Source organism: Lontra canadensis, unplaced genomic scaffold (assembly GCF_010015895.1).
Source record: "Lontra canadensis isolate GAN:19392208 unplaced genomic scaffold, GSC_riverotter_1.0 scaffold18, whole genome shotgun sequence".
NCBI lineage: Eukaryota > Metazoa > Chordata > Mammalia > Carnivora > Mustelidae > Lontra > Lontra canadensis.
The window spans coordinates 8833972-8850788 of record NW_022631012.1 but is presented as its reverse complement, the minus strand read 5'-3'; the positions used below and the strand labels follow the sequence as shown (position 1 = coordinate 8850788).

The 16817-nt window shown below is 48.3% G+C and overlaps 1 protein-coding gene across 2 annotated transcripts in view; it reads left to right on the top strand.

Moving 5' to 3' along the window:
- The window catches only part of NRP2 (neuropilin 2), a 111371-nt gene extending 102606 nt beyond the window's left edge, over window positions 1-8765 (top strand). For both annotated transcript variants that reach the window (XM_032859989.1, XM_032859988.1), the window contains exons 16-17: window positions 6036-6086; window positions 8270-8765. In XM_032859989.1, the coding sequence (XP_032715880.1) occupies window positions 6036-6086; window positions 8270-8574 (356 nt within the window). In that variant the 3' untranslated portion in view covers window positions 8575-8765. The remainder of the gene's footprint in view (window positions 1-6035; window positions 6087-8269) is intronic.
- Window positions 8766-16817: the final 8052 nt, after the last annotated feature.

Genomic DNA, 16817 nt, shown 5'->3' with positions numbered 1-16817 from the left:
AACTGAATTAAACACTTCGAAAGGCCAGGAAATATCTCCTAGTCCTTCATGGCTTCTCATTTATTTCAGTCTCCGTGTTATATCTCCTGCTGGGATCAAAACAAAATGGCTGAGAGAATTTTCCAAGGACGACTCCCATCGGAACAGCCCAGTGATTTAGCTGGCTCAGGGGTTTCAAGAACTTGGAATCAAATTCAGCAAGGGTTCTAAGTAGCCAAGAGCTTATCCCCCATAAATCACAGCCCCAAACAAGGTGTCGAAAGTGTGGCTTACTCACTTCACTGCTGATTTGTTCAGTGACTTACTGCATTTTTCGACCCTCCTTCCTCAATTTCTTCCTCTTTAAAGTAGGGGCGATGACACCTGTACCTGTGAAAATGAATGATTTCGATGATCTCTTGTGTGTAAGAGATTCTTCGATCCTTGCTTTAAAGGCCGGGTGCAGATTGGTGGGTTAAGTGGCCCTGTGAAGGCTGGTTTTATCAGTCTGGTGTCAGTTGAGGTGGAGGCTTAATACTTGGGGCACAGTTTACCCTCTTACTTCCTTAATTGCCTGTTAGCAGGGCTGGTTTCTAAGGCAAATGAGCAAGTATCGAAAACGGGACCTTATGGCTTCCCCTTTACCTGTCCTTTTCGTGGTCTTCTCTTTCCACACACATCTTAAGATGGCTGCCTTCAGGAAGCAAGGACCCAGGAGAGGGGAGACCTGGGGGAAGACTGGAGCAATGAGTAGCGTGGGACCCTTTCCTGTGGAGTCACCTGGTCTACTTCAACCAGCAGCCTCTTGAGAGAGCCCTCATATGAAAGTCCCTTCGACCTTTCTCATTTTCTTCTCATAAGTCATAGAATTCTAGAACAGGGGAGAACACCAATGGTTACTTGACAGAGGAGCAAAATGAGACTCAGAGGGTCTCACCCAGGCTCTCACAGCTGGGGCGGGTCACCGAACTCAGACGAGAAGTAGGCAGCCTGTTCCCAGTGCAGTCAGTGCTCCTCCATAGCCCATGGTGCTTCCCCTCAGATACAGAGCAGAGCTGACCCCCCGCTGGGCAGACCTGTCATCGGCTTCAACCAGGCCTCTTGATCCATTGCTTGGAGTTGGCGTGGAAGGGACTCTTCATAGAAAACCAGCGTGTTGGTAACCTGAAATGATCTACATTCAAGCGACCCAGGAATGGGCTGTCGTAGATCATTTATCTGAAAAGAAACAGTGGTTTGGGGTCGACTTATCCCTCCCTTAGCTATCTGGTGAAGCTCCTTTTACGATGCAGAAAGTAAACAGAACAACGTCAATGCCAATACCCTGGCAGGAGACCACAGCTTAGCAGAAGTGGTGAAAGTGAAGGTGGAAAGTTTTCTATGAGTAACTGCAGAAAAGCAGTCTCTGACCCCAAAGAACCTTCATTTAAGAGGGAAAAAAAAAATGGAAGAAAGTGAGGGAAAGAGGAAGATAAAGCGTGTGTGCGTGTGCGTATGTGCACACAAGGCGGGGAAGGAGAGAATGGGAAGGGAAGATGGAGAGAGAGCGTGCTTGGTGGGGAATTCCCCGACAGCAGGCTGGCGTGTTGGTGTTTCCCCTGCATAGCGTGTGTGGTCTGACCAGGCAGCATTCCAGACCCCGCAGGAAAAAACACATCTCCTTAGAGTGGGTTCGGTTTGTGACCAGGTATGGCCATTCAACCTTTCGTGCCATAATGTTGCAATTTACTGACAAGGACACTTGAAAATCTGTGACTCTTCTAGGGTGGAGAGAGTTTCTGGAACAGTGAGTGGATGTTCTCATAACAAGCCCCTGCAGACCTCTTGCCCTGAAAAATCAGGACCAGAGGAGATGGGGGAGACCTTGAATCACTCTTCACTGTACACCTAACCCACTTCTTTTTTTTTTTTTTTTAATTTTATTTATTTATTTGACAGACAGAGATCACAAGTAGGCAGAGAGACAGGCAGAGAGAGAGGAAGGGAAGCAGGCTCCTGGCCAAGCAGAGAGCCTGATGTGGGGCTCGATCCCAGGACCCTGGGATCATGACCTGAGCCGAAGGCAGAGGCTTTAACCCACTGAGCCACCCAGGTGCCCCACCTAACCCACTTCTTGATGGTGCTAAGGAAAGGGGCTCCTGGGGAAATGGGACTCTGCAGCCAAGGTTTCCATCACAATATGAAAACGACCAGATTTTGTTGCATTGCATTGTTTTTTAAGCGGAGGCTACTCTGATCACTTGGTTGCTTAAACTCTTAATGGAACTCCTTTCCAGCCCTGCATGAGTTCACTTCTTCTTTTCACTGTGTTGGTTCACAGCAGCTGGTGGAGGGGAGGAACAGAGACCTGACTCTCGAGAAGGGAAATCCAGGTGGAAGTTTGCAGCCAGACGTGGCAATCTCTTTGAATTCCTTAATGGATCAGATAAAAGTGAATTCAAGCCCAAACCAGGGGATCCATAGAGGAGTGAAAAGGCTCAGGCGACATGTTTGGAAACCATCCCTATCCATCCGATAAAGGAGCTAGAACTCCCCAGACCCTACCTCGCAGCAGCCTCAGTTCCAAAGCATCCTCCTCTCCGCTCACATGTTTTCCTTCCAGGCAGTGGTCCAGCCTCATGTGTCCGATCCCCACCCTTGATGCCAGCAGCACTTGGAGTCCCCTCTACAATGCCCCGATTTCTTTTCTGCTGTTCTGGCATGGACAGGACTTTGCTTCCCAACCATGCTGAAGGGCCTTGATCGTAGACACGTCCCATACTTCTTCATTTTTCAAAGTCCTCGGTGCAGTTCCTAGGCACCTTGTAAGTCCTTTTTATAAGTGATGGTTGGTTGATTGGTTGGTTAATGAAGACTGCCCTTGGAAGAACGAGGTAAATCAGCCTTCCCCCTCTGAGTAATGCCTATCAGGGAAGACATGAGCCTCAAATTTCAAATCATATGTTCACATTCAGGAGAAGTCCTCCTGGATTCCCATAAGGTAGTGAGCCGATTATGCAGGCCAACAGTCAGAGAGTGTAGCCAGTCAACTAGGGTCCGTTACTACCCTGTTAGAATAGGGTAGTGATGATATGGTGGTAATCGCAGTGTCCTGCCTACCCCCAAAGAACTCGCGGGCAGACCTGGGTGGGGGTGGGAGGCCTCCACTGTCCCTAACACAGTACTGAGAGTCAGAATTCAGGCTTTGGAGTCAAACTGGCCTGAGAATGAGTCCACAAGGGGTCCCAGAGGAAATAAGGTTATGGGAGAACAAAGGTTGAAACTTGAAGTCGTGTGGGTGGTAAGATTCGTTCTTGATCTGTGTTATCCTATAGGCGTGGCCCATTCCACTCTCCCTCATCCATCTCCCACTCACAGACACACCCACCCATTGAACCAGAGTCCTGGAAGGTCCTCTCCAAGTTTGTCCTTTACAAAAAAGAAAAATACAATTCAATTCCAAGTCCTGGTCCCTACATGCTTTGGCTGTCTTTTGCTATCAGGACAGGGCTGCCTCCCCTCTGTGCCTTGAGCTCACCATTTCTCCCTCTTTTCTACCCCTGCCTTTTCTAGCTAGAACTACAGGGACCTGGTGGGATGGGCACACTTCTTCCTGCCAACATCCTGAGGAATCAGGCTCAGTTTTACCTACTGGGCTTAACAGAAAAGGAAAGTGGCCTGTGAAGGGCAAAGGGGCTTTTAAGAAAGAAAGCCCTTAATCAAACACAGATATCAAGAATAATAGCAAGGGGACTAGAGAAAATTGCTATCAAAGTAAATTGCTTTTTGTACAAATGTTCCCTTTATTTGGATTTTCCCCAGTGTGCCATTCTTTCTTGAAGGCTTGGTGAACAGATGCGCTTTTGAAAATGTTGATTAACTTATCCTTTTGTCGACCCCTTCCCACTCACCTAAACTCCTGGGAACAGTGATTATACAAAAAGCCAAGTCAAGCCTCTACAGTGTTCTTCTTCACCTTGAGTAGCCTTTGATTCTCCAGATGCAGAAATCTCAGCCACATCTGGGCAATCAATTTCAGAGAACCTTAGAAATAGACCAGTTCTTGTGAGGTCATCTCATCCAGTCCTCTTGTCTCCAGAGACAAGAGGCTGTGATCTCCTAGGGTGAAATGTTCTCATACTCATTACCATCCTTTTACCCTTTTTCCTTCAAGATCAATGCCACATACACCCCTTTCCAGCCATGATCAATAGTGTCCTAAGAGTTCTTCCCTGAGGGTGTGTGATGGAGGAAAATGGCATTCTTGCCTCCAAGAATCTGTCACTTCTTTGGCAGAGACCAAATCCCTAAAAGCAAGAACAGGCTTTGGCCCAAAAGTCACTGGCAAGAGCCCCACGGTTTTTGTGCTAGGCTGATTCCCATATTCTTATCCAGTGTTCTGCATCTTTTAACCGTGAAGGTGTTGAGACATGAGCATCCCGTCAAAACAACTAATTGTTGGAAATGTGATGGGTTTTGTCCATGTTTGTTTGTTTCATAAGGTTAAAAAAAAACCTCTAGGTTGACTTTCACAAGCTCTGGTTTGGTCCGTATGACAGACACCACCTGCCTCTTTTTGATTCATACTCACATCTTCATTCCAAGGAAACAGCCTGTGTCATAGAGGTCTGGAGAATAATGCAGGGGATGGGCATTGAGGTGGGGAAGCTGGCGTGACCCGCAGGTGCCAGTTGCTGTGTATAAACATGCCAGAAATCGGCTGGATTTATGGCGAATCAGTGCCACATGGCGTTGATCCTTTCATGTGGGGTCTTGGCAAGTTGTTTTGTTGCATCCCTTGCTGGCAACCAGGGGGATCAAAATGTGCTTTAGCACTTTGGCCAGGAATGAGGAAGACTTCTATCTAAAAACACATTAAAAACACGGCCTCAGGGAAAAGACTGAATTTTGAGAGTGGCATTGATAGATCAATCCCCATTTCAGGTCAATGTCAAGTAGATCTTCTCTGAGAAGTGCTGACGAGGGAAAAGTTTAGGCAGGTCTGAAGTTCTTCTCCCCTCCCCCTCTTGTTTGATAGTTTTAGCTGTCTGGGATTTGGTTTGGCTTAAGACTGGATTTTGGGATATCAATTTATAGTGCTGACCTCAAGGTTGTTCACCTGACTTGGGGTTCAGTCAAACTCCTAAATGACCCGCACACTCGCTGGCACCATCTTGAGCTGACAGCCAGGGCAGGCATAATTAACTAGTGAGAAAGAAATGAAAAATCAGCACATATCTAATTCTCTTTTTTTGATGTTTTACCATTTTAGACAGGTAATTTTCATTGGCTCTGATTTCTATAAGATGGACAGCATAGTGAACAGAGAGACTGTCTTTCTCACCTTCCCCCCCCAAAAAAATTATCATAAAAAAAGAAAAGATAGACAGCGATAATACTGGAGAAAATTCACAGTAAATTAACTTAGCTCTATTCAAGCCCAGGCTAGTCAGATTGGATGGCCATGTTTGACCTATTCTAAGCCATAAAGAAAGCCAGCGGGAAAAGTAGATGGAGGAGGAAAGACGAGAGAGATTAGCGTAGATACGTGGAGGTGGTTAGGCACTGTGACATTCTTTTCAGTTCTACTTCTGCATTAAAACATAAGATGATGAAATGTGACTTTGTTAAATTACCATACGTTTATTTGATATCCAGAAGAGAAAGACCCTCATAGTATATGTCTACTTAATGCATGCATATGAGGAGGGTCAGTTACTAAATAAACATCACAGTAATGGCCAGGGATGATGGGCATGCCATCCAGGCTGCCTTGGATAAATGCAGACCTATATTGGCAATGAACTGCAGTCATTACAATGACATAAGTAAGGATTTTCATGGCACTAAAGATCTTTTTTGTTTCTGTTCTTCTGGTTGCTGTTGGAAATAAAGACAAATCTTTTGAAGGGGAAAGAATCCCAGTAATATACATACTCAATGTTCTAGAAGCAGATGTGACTGTTTAGCTGCCTACTGTACAGACAGTCATTCTGAAAAAGGTTGCTTCTCTGTCTGTTGGCCATGGTGATAGAACTCATTATAACTTGATTTGTTTGTTTTCTTTTTCATTATAGTGGACATTCCAGAAATACACGGGAGAGAAGGCTATGAAGATGAAATTGATGGTGAGTATTGCTATGATTTAGCAGATAATCATGAAATTCAAGTTTGGTTATAAAGACATCAACAAAAGTAATGCCCGGGGTATTGGAAGGCCAGAATTTAGAACTACCAGTCAGAAATGTAAATGAAAAGAATCCAGAGAGGAATGAAGAAACCATCAATTGCTTTGTCAAGGTCAAATTTAGAAATTTAGAAAGTTTATTGAGTTCCCTCTGCCTAATCTGAAACAGGTCCCCTACTTAAGGCAACTTTCGACACTGATCGACTTCAAATCTGGATAAACCCTGTAGAAGTAAAATCCAGGTTTCCCTATATGTGTTGCTGCTTGAACCCGTTGACCTCTTCCCGAAAAAGGACTTGAGTAAATGAGTATACGTGTGAATATTCTCCTAGGCTTTCTGTGGTTTCCTGTTCCCTGGATTGAGGGGAGCCTTTCTCACACTATCCAAGACTCCAAGTAGGGCCCACTGCAAGATTTAGGTTTCCTTTCTGCAATGCCCATCCTGTGTTTTCATACTTATTAGGAGCTCTACTCTCCCACTTCAAATACACATACTTCGGGGAGCTGGAGCAAGGGCCCCGACTGGATGGCCGCCGAGCAAACATGTAGATATCATTTCTCCCCTCGACTCAGAGCAGCATGGGTCTCTCTGGGCTCCTCTGAGTGCCAGAGCTGATCTCCAAGAGAGATCACCACGGTTTCCCTCAAAGAACAGCTTTAGACCAAGATTGATGCTTTTAAGAAGAGCAGTTTATAGAACAGCTGCTTTTAACCCAACCTTAATCAAACACTTCAAGTGTAGTTATAGAAACGGCGTGACTAACCCAAACAGCACCTTGTTAACTCAATGCAGACTCTCTCTGCAAAACCCCATCAAGCACTCCTTTTATGGGCAAAGCTGGGGAACTGGCCTGGAAGGAGAGGCTGCAGCCAGTCAAACAGCCAAGGCTCTATGATGGGTACAGAGAGCAGGGCCCAAGGATGCAGAAAGCCCGAGGCCTATTCCTAGTTTCACTGCCTTCTATCTCCGGGACCTTGAGGGAGTTACCTGGCCACCTAATTCCTTAAAAAAAAAAAAAAAAAAAAACCCTAAGTTTCTTCATCTATTTAAAAAATATATGTATATAATAGCACCCTGCCTTCTTCATGGGATTATTAGGAAATCCCACAAATGAGCTGTGGATGTGGTCATGCATTGGCCACGTGATGGAAACCTAAGTATATTCATCTGCTAGGGCTGCTGTATAAAGTGCCGTAAACTGGGTATCATAAACAACAGAAACATATTTTCTCACCATTCTGGAGGCTAGAAGTCCCAGATCAAGGTGTCAGCAGGGTGGCTTCCTTCTGAGGACCGTGAGGCTTGTAGATGGTTATCTCCGTGTTTTCAAGGTAATCTCTCATCTGTGTCTGTCTCCAGATTTCCCGTTTTAATACAGACACATCCGTATGGGGTTAGGGTCCACCCAAATGAGCTCACTCTAAGTTGATTATTTCTATAAAGACCCTATCTCCAAATCAGGTCACATTCTGAGGTCCTAGGGGCTAGAACTGCAACCTAGGAACCTCGGGGTTCATAATTCAACCCACAACAGTTAGGTAAGGTGTATGCCAAGTGAGTTGTGGTGGTTGGAAAAATTTTGCAGCTCGGACGGCCGGGAAGGCTACCTTGGAAAACTCACATGTAAAAATAGTCTCAGCCTGTCCTTCGGTTTCACTCAATGCCAGTGGAAGTGGGAGGTGAGGGAGCAAAGAAAGAAGCGTACCCAGAACGCAGGACCACCCCAGAGCTCCAAAGGCCCCTCCGAAGTTTCTGTCAAAATCCCGAACTTACCTAGTAGGAGTCAAATTATTTAAATATCAAATACTTAGGTCATACTAGGTATGTGCTGGACACCAAGGACCTTACAGATATTAATTCATTTAATTCTCCTAGCAACCCAGTGAGGCAGACTTAACAGTACCCCCGGTTTATAGAGGAGAGGACGGAGGCAAAGAGAGGTTAAATAACGTGCCCGAAGCTACACAGGCAGGATGTGATGACCCTGGGCTCTGACACCAGCCAGCGTAGTTCTGGAGTCCCCTTGCTTGTCCCCGTGCTCCGAAGACCCTGTGAACAGGTCTGGGGAGGCTCCGTTACTGAAGGGGCAGCTCCCGCAATCTCCCGTGTGCTTTATGTCACAGATGAGTACGAGGTGGACTGGAGCAACTCTTCTTCCCCGACCTCAGGGTCCGGCGCCCCTTCGGCCGACAAAGAAAAGAGCTGGCTTTACACGCTGGATCCCATCCTCATCACCATTATCGCCATGAGCTCCCTGGGCGTCCTCCTGGGGGCCACGTGTGCGGGGCTTCTGCTCTACTGCACCTGCTCCTACTCCGGGCTCAGCTCCCGCAGCTGCACCACCCTGGAGAACTACAACTTCGAGCTCTACGACGGCCTCAAGCACAAGGTCAAGATGAACCACCAGAAGTGCTGCTCCGAAGCGTGACGGATTGCACCCAAATCACATCTGACGTTTCATTCCAGCAAGAGGGGCTAGCGGAGATTACATTTTTTTTGTCCTTTGGAAACTGAATGCCATAATCTCGATCAAACCGATCCAGAATACCGAAGGTGTGGACAGAATGGACAGACGAGTCGACGGGGGCGGGGAGACTGCGGCCGCGCGGGGGGCCAGGACCCACCCGAGAGCGCCGTGGCTGAGTCGTTGCTGGGACTAAGATGGGAGCTCATCTCTTTGGGGTCACAGTTGTATTTCGTTTGTGAGTTTGTTATGATTATTATATTTTATTGCTTTGGTCTGTGAGCAACTCCAAGAGGCAGAAGAGGAGAAGGACTTTTCTAGGATGGAAGCAGAGCAGTGGTCAGTGGTACTCTGCTCTCTCGTTCTAATCAGCACTTGAAAAGCAAAAGGTCTTTTCAGACTTTCCATCTTTAGGGTCAAAAAAAAAAAAAAAAAAAGCCGTCCAACTTATCCTGTCCTCTGATCGTCTTATGACTTCCGGGATTTGCTGTGGTGTAGGTCCTGCCAGCCAACCCTACAAGCTGCCATTTCCAGTCCTAGCATTTAAGTAGGATGTTGTTGCCTTTAACTTTTTTTATCCAGGGGAAAATTGCCATTTTAGGGTCAGCGTGAATAGCTCTTTCTTATATGGGATTTAAAACAAACCGGAAAGGAAACTTCACACGTCAAAATCCACAGAAGCATCTCCCTGTTAGAAGCGGACAAGCCTTAACGTGCTTCGTGACTAGGAGCCATTCATTAAATCTAGACCCAGAATTTGTGGCTGTGAGGCTACTTCAAGGGGCCTCTGGTGGTGGTTTTGCGTTTTTCTTTTGCCTCCTCCTTGTTCTTCGAAAACATACACGTATACACACACATACACGCGCACACGCACACATTCGTCAGGTGTCTACTCCCCAAGGCGTAGCATTGGTCTCTGTCCTCAGAGATGGAGGGGAGGGTGAGGGCAAACACGGGCTGTTAGTATGTTTTCTCCACTGGTGAGATGTCACCGGTGAGCACTGATGGAAAGGAGAACAGTGGAGAGGGAAAAAGGAGTCCAGCCTCTGTGATGGTGTCATGGCAAAGCCTAAACAGACTCTACGGAGGCATTTGGATGAATTCGTCTCTTTGATAGGCTAGTAAACACTGAGTTCTCCTCGGGGTTACAGCCCCACGTCAGTGTTTCAGGAGAGTCAGGTAGGATGTATGCGAGCTGATCTGAACCAGAAATGCGCAAGTACTATGGACCAAAACACTAACAACACGGCTTCTACCCCAGAGAGACCTGTGTTCTTACACACACACACACACGTACATACACACAAACACAGTTTATGTGGTTTTTATTAAGTGCCTTGAACCAATGAAAAAAAACCTGTCTTTTCCCTCTATGTAGAAATCAGTGAATATCATAAAAGTAAGGCATTCCTTCTTCCCGAACCCCCGTGACTCCACTGCCAGTTCCCCCAGCTCACTGCCGATCCTACGAACGGATTAAGCCCTGCTGCCTGAGAGGTAGTCACGGCCCTCGATGACTCTCCCCTGCTCTAGGAGGGGAGGCATCAAACTGTGAAGGATAAGATAGTCCGCGCCAAGATCCAAATCTCGATTTTGTAGTCATGCCTAAAGATCGCCTGTGTGCTGGAAATGCATTTGAAACCCAGCCAGTATGCCCAGCCCGTTGCTTATCCGTGGTAAACGGCCAGACCATGTTTGCTGCTATGGCCACCCACGATTTCATTTGTCTCATACCCAGGTGAAAGGAAAAGGGTGAATGGGACGGCGGGTTCCTTCAACGTTAACGTATGGAAATGCTAGTTCAAATGGTAACGTCACAGTGTTTTGTTTGCGGAGAGGGAGCGTCCGAACCAACAGCTATTTATTCAGATGTCTGTGTGTCTTTGCGAGCCTTTGAGTTCTCTGTATCTCCTGTGTATGTGAATGGTCACGTGGGACTCCGTGATGTTGTTGTGACTTTGACCTAGGGCCCGAGTGTAACTGCTGATCTCGGCACTCGTTGGCACAGTGGTAGTTAGAGTGAAAAGTAAAGCTGTCAAGCCCACGGGCTTAGCTTTAGGACCCCCCCCCCAAGCTGGGCATGCAGCAGAAACCAGTTCTTAACGCTTTGTCGAAAGCAAGTTTTTTATTAGCCCACCTTCCTCTTCGCCTTCCCACGTAGCTCAGTGTTCAGGAAGCTAGCAAGTCCTAGGGATTTCCAGAAGTTGCCTGCAGAAGAAGAGAAGTTCAAAAGCCTACCTTGGGGGTCCTGGCCCTCTCATGCTCTGTGGGTCCTTATACAGTGCCCCCAAAGACCAGCCCTGTCTTCAGCCTGCAGTTGGCCTCTAAGTTACGCACAAGCCAACCTACATCCCCCTGACGGTCCTCCATCCGTTCTCACCATTGGCTTGTTTGGGGCCCTGGGTAGGCCCTGCTACACAAAAGCAAGGCACCAGGGCTACATGTAGTTACCTCACCAACACTGGAGGCTGGTCCGTTGTAAGACAGAACGACAGTGGGGTCTGGTCCTAACTCAGCCAGGGGGTGCCCTGGTGAGTTTGTTGTCTCTCTCTGCAGGTAGGCTAGCTGACCCGTCCCCTTGAGTCATTCCCTTTGGGAAACCCAACTCACAGTATTGATCTCCTTTTTTGCCTTGTACCGAATGACACATTACCTCCACGCTCTCCCGGACTAGGCAGTCCACAAGGCCACGGGGTGGCTTCCTCTCTTCGGTGGGGATGGGTCGTTGACAGGGATGAGGGTCCGAGGAGTAAGCATGAATGCAAGAAAGCAAGGGGGAAAGTTAAACGGTCACACGGACGATTAACTTTTCCAGGGTTTGCAGTTAAAGGTATTCGACCATTCGCTGGCTGAGCCAGATCGCGGGAACTTGAGAGCTTTTACTGTGATTCTTCAGTGTAAAAAATAAACAACAAGGTCAAACTGTGTTTATATGATTTGTATAAAGTCTTTTTAAGATTGCTATTTAAATAAACATTATACCAGAGATATGTATCTGCATGTTTTTTGTTGGAGGCAGAGAGTCTTGGGTTTAGGGTGACCATCCCAGTTTGCCCCCAGACTTTCTTGGATGTTTGCTCTGAAAATCCCTGGAAACCCCTCCAGCCCGGCCAAACCAGGATGGTTGGTCATTCTCCTGGGACAATGTTTCTTAACCTTTCTTACGGAGTTACTAGGTTGATTGGTTGGCTGGCTTCTTATAAAATGAAAATAGGGTGGGGGTGGGCGTTGTGCCACCTGACCAGGGGGGCCACTTTAACTCAAAGACTTGCCGACAGATTTCTGAGACCGTCATCCTTGTAAACCCTCTTCCTCCCAAGAGGCCGCCAATATCCTGCAACTTCTGACTCTTCGATGCTTCCTTCTGTGCAAACATGTGCCTGTCAATATCTATGGTGATTCTAAGGTCTGTGGCGGTGCTTCTCGAAGTGTGCTCCCGGGACCAGTGGCTTAGCATCACTTGGGAACTTGTCTGAGGTGTACATTCTTGGGCTCTGCTCCAGATCTACTGAATCAAAAACTCTGGGAGGAGGGCCTAGTGATCTGTGTTTTAACCAGGCTTCCCGGGGCTTCTGGTATTCTTTCAAGTTTAAGAACCTGTGGTCCGGGAGAAAGGAGAAGTTGCCAGGCCTCGTGGGTTTTTGCATTTGAAACAAACTAGACCTTTTTTTTTTTTTTAAGATTTTATTTATTTATTTGACAGAGATCACAAGTAGGCAGAGAGACAGGCAGAGATAGAGGGGGAAGCAGGCTCCCTGCTGAGCAGAGAGACGGATGTAGGACTCGAACCCAGGACCCTGAGATCATGACCCAAGTCAAAGGCAGAGGCTTAACCCACTGAGCCACCCAGGCGCCCAAAACAAACTAGACTTTGACCAGGGAAAGCTAAAGGAGGTTGAGTTCCATTCTAGGGAGTACAAGTTCCCAAGGGAGGAGGGGGGAGAAGCTTTATTATGAACTCCCCCCCAAAACACACATGAATGGGAGTCTCAACAAAGCAAATTTGTCCTAGGGCTCTGTTCCCCCCCGGAAAGGAAACTGGGTTCACCCATTTACTCGGGAAATGTTTTTGAGCACTTCCTGATTCCGTAAACTCTTGGATCTTACACTCCAGTGAAGGGGACCACCAGCAAATAGCCACACACATCAAATAAAGACTGGTTACATAAATGTGGTGAAGGCGGCAAACAGGTAGCTCTGATGGAAAATTACTAGACAGTAAAGGTGTAATATTTGTGTTACTTGAGTTCGTATTTGCAAAACACAGCTCTTTATTACTGATGTTATGGGATTTGCAGTAATTAAATACAATTCTCTTATAGTCAACAACACTCACCATAATGAAAGCTAACGAATCTGAAATCCAATACAATATGTCTCTTTAAAACTCCTTTTCAAACGAATGACTTGGGTCACTCCCACTAAATGGTTGGCCAGAGAAGGCCTCTCTGAGGAGGTAATATTTAAGCTAAAACCCGAAGAGATAAGGAGTCCTCCCGGGAGAAACTTTCCATACGAAGGAAAAGCACTGAGAGATCCCTGCTGTGGGGAAGAGTTTGCTGTGCCCCTAGGTACTCCAAGCAGTGGGAAAAGTATGGAGAAGAAGCTGGAGAGCAGGGTAAGACCCTTTCAGGCACAGTCAGGGGTGGGGGTGGGAGGGCACTGTCTGATCCATATCACTCTTTGGCCTTCCTTAGTTTATAGAAAAGAGAGCTCCCCGCCGCCCCCCCCCTCAGAGCCCCTCCCCCCCACCCCCACTGCCTTCCCACTCCTCACTTACTGGCCAGTAAGGTCACCCCAGTCAGATTTTTGCAATTTCCCTCTCTGCCCCTCTGTGATCTTTATGATATCATGTGTCTCCTGAGATGCCTGCTTCTCTCATATTACTGACCCTAGCAGCAATAACAAAGGTTAAAATGAAAGCAAATTTTTACTTTCCTTTAGTTGAGCTTTTGGGGATTTTTAAAGCCCTCATAAACTAATAATATCTCCTGGTTCCTAGCCATCTAGTATTTACATAAGGTCTTTTTTTCGCCCCCCATATCTGCATCCTTCTGGAAATGTTTATACAATCCTCAGGGGAGGGAGTGAAATGAAGTTGGAACAGGCCCATCCTTGAGGGAAACAGGACCCATCTGGCGGCTGAGGTGCCCTTGTCTCTGCAACGTTGGTGGTAGTGATGGGGGAGGGAAGGGAGCCTGAAGAAGAAGTGGAAAGATGAGTCTGTTCCAGATCTCACAGGCTTCCGTCTCTAATCCCAGGCTGAGCTAAACAAATTCCTGGGGAAATGCTCCCCCCTCCCCACCACCCACCACCCACCAGGAGACTGGGTGTGAGGTGAGGAGGTGATGGTCAGACTAGGAAACGCTACCTGCGTGGGTCCCCAGAAACTCCTCCCGTCCGCCCGTGGGCTTCCCAGGAACTCTACCTCTCCGCTCCCGTCCACAAAATGGGAAGCGTCCTGAGAAGCTCGGGGACTGAGAGGCAGAGGCCTGGCTTGCTTCTGAATTTCCACCTCTCAGAACATCCCAGGCCTCGAAGCCTGCAAGGCTGGGCCTCCCCGTTCCTTGACCCCAGAAGAGCTCCTCGAGGAAGGGCATGCTTTCTGGGTTCCCCCAGAAGACCGAGGTGAGAGACCTGGGAGGGAGGCTCTGCAGTTGTTGCTGCCGCTTATTCAGAGAATGACACCTGTTTCCTCTCTCTTCCCTGCCAGAAACCCCATCCCACACCTGTGTGCAGGAGCACAGTTCCGGCGCCGCTGGCTTTCGAGGGCTAGGAGAAGAGACCCCTCCAGTGAGGCCTCAGGCCCCGGGGGTTTGAGCTTTCCCTTACGCCTCCTCCCCTCCTGGGGCACCAGGTAGCAGGGCCTCCCCCCACCACCTTCTCCACGGAGGATCCGGCCCAAGCAGGTCCCACACAGGGTGCAAAGGACCTGAAGTCCTGAGGGCAAGAGGCACACAGAGGGGCCCAAAAAGCCCTCCACCAGCAGGGAGGTAAAGCCCCGGGCCACGGACCTGGGACGTGAGGATTTGGGGCGCTCTCCTCTGGGCCCCTCCCCAAACCAGCAGGTCAGGGCAGCTGTGGTCAGGCGCCCACCCTCCTCCACCCACCACACCCCCGTTCAAACCAAGTCCCCAGCCCCATGCAGTACCGCTTGCAAACTGCAGGCGGCAGCTCCACGGCCCCCCAGGCCGCTCTGCACCGTCTGCGTGGCGGTCTGCGTGGCCAGGCTGCGGTGCTTTGGAGCACAGCTCAGCTAATAAATCTCCTTCCTGAAGCCCTTGACTGCCTCCGCCGGGAATCAAAGCGCAGCCTTTCCAAGCGCCCGCGGGCCGCCCCACCGCCTACCAAGCTTCTCGCATAACCGCACAACCGTCCTGGCAGGGCCTTGACTCTGGGCCCTCGCAGGCAGCCTTTCTGGATTTGCCCTTCTTCTCGACCTTTCCCCGTCCTGCCCTCACCTCACACCTCCTGAGCCCTCCCATTTCCATTCCCAGCCAATCAGGTTGCAGTCCTGCGTGAGTGCAAAGAAACCTTCCGAGGGTTTTGAACTTGGCAGTGCTCTTCTCCCCTCGAAGGCGGGCTCGCGGAGGAGGTGGGAGAGCTCGGGTCCCCGCGCTGGGCAGACCAGGGTTCTCAGTCCCACCTCGATCTCTGTGACCCTGGGGAGATCAGACGCATTTCGGCTTTCCCATTTGGGAAGAGGGCATTGAGCTAAACACACTCTCAGCCCTGCTCTGACTCCCTCGCTAGCAGAAGGTTCCGTCCGTCTGTCTGAATGTGTGTCGGTCGTACAGCTCAGCGAGGCCGAAGTGCACCCGAGCCTCCCTTCCCCCACCTTCTCGCCGGCTCCCGTCTGCAGAGGCGCCGGTTCCCTTTTCCTGCACTTGATTCCCCTGGAGCTGGCCCCAATCCAAGCCCATCTCAGCAGAAGTGCTCTCCCTTTGCCAAAGCCCCTCACTCACAGCAATTCACCTAGACGTGACTGTGCTTACTTGTCTCCAGTTAGCTCTTGGGAAAAAGAATTTCTGCACGACTCCATTTATATGGCCGACACATTTTATAGTAAACGCCTTTAGGCGCCTTGCTAGATGTTAAGGGATGGTGATAAGCATAACAGACATGGTCCCAGCCTTCAGGGAGCTTACAATCTAGAGACACAAGCGAATCAGATAACCACACAAGTCCAGCAGAACACTGTGGCAGGAGCTATGAAGTGACGTGTGGAGAGCTGTGAGTGTGTGACCGGTCAGAGAAGCCTGAGCTCCATGGCCAAGGCGGGGCTGAAATCCCAAGGTGATTCAGATGAATGGGAAAGGCAGGGAGAGAGCATGTCAGACAGAAGGCCAGCATGTACAGAGATTCAGAGCCCAAGGGAAACCTGGATGAAGCAAAAGTGGAGGGTAAGGAGAAGCATCTCGTTCTCCTTTGTGAATCAGGACCTCCAACTCATACTTGGCACTGACCATCCACACACAGGAAACGTTTGTTGAACAAATGAATGACTTGTAGAAATTCTCCTGACAGGCATCAAGCCCCCCACTTTGCACAGACTAGAGAAGCTAAGTGTTTCATTCCCCCTCGTTGCTACCTGGCCTTCAACGTAGAGGAAACCGTGGAAGTAGGTTTCCTAGAGTCTGCCCTGCGAGGTTATGCCCACAAGTTCCAACATGGAGATGGGCACTCTCTGTTTAATTATGATGATTTAGGTGAAATATATTCAGATTAAAACACTGTTGAAAAAGTTGGAGGCTTGCCAGAGTTTGCAAATTAAAATATCCCAAGCGGCCACTGTGGGAAACGGTATGGTGTTTCCTCAAAATGTCACACACCAGTTACCATGTGATCCAGCAACCCCACTTCTAGGTACGTATACCCAAAAGAACTGAAAGCAGGGCATCAAACAGATATTTGAGACATTTGTGTACCAACATTCACAGCAGTGTTATTCACTCTAGTCAAAGGGTGGAAACAATCCCGATATCTATCAAGGCAAGAAAATAAACAAATTTGGTAAGACTACACAGTGGAATATTATTCAGCCTTAAAAAGGAATGACATTCTGACACATGTTACAACATGGGTGAGATTTGAAAATATTATGCTAAGTCAGACATGGAAAGGCACTTCATTATGATTCCACTAGTAGGAGATACCTAGAACCGGCAAATTCAAAGAGACAGAAAGTAGATCAGAAGTTACCAAGG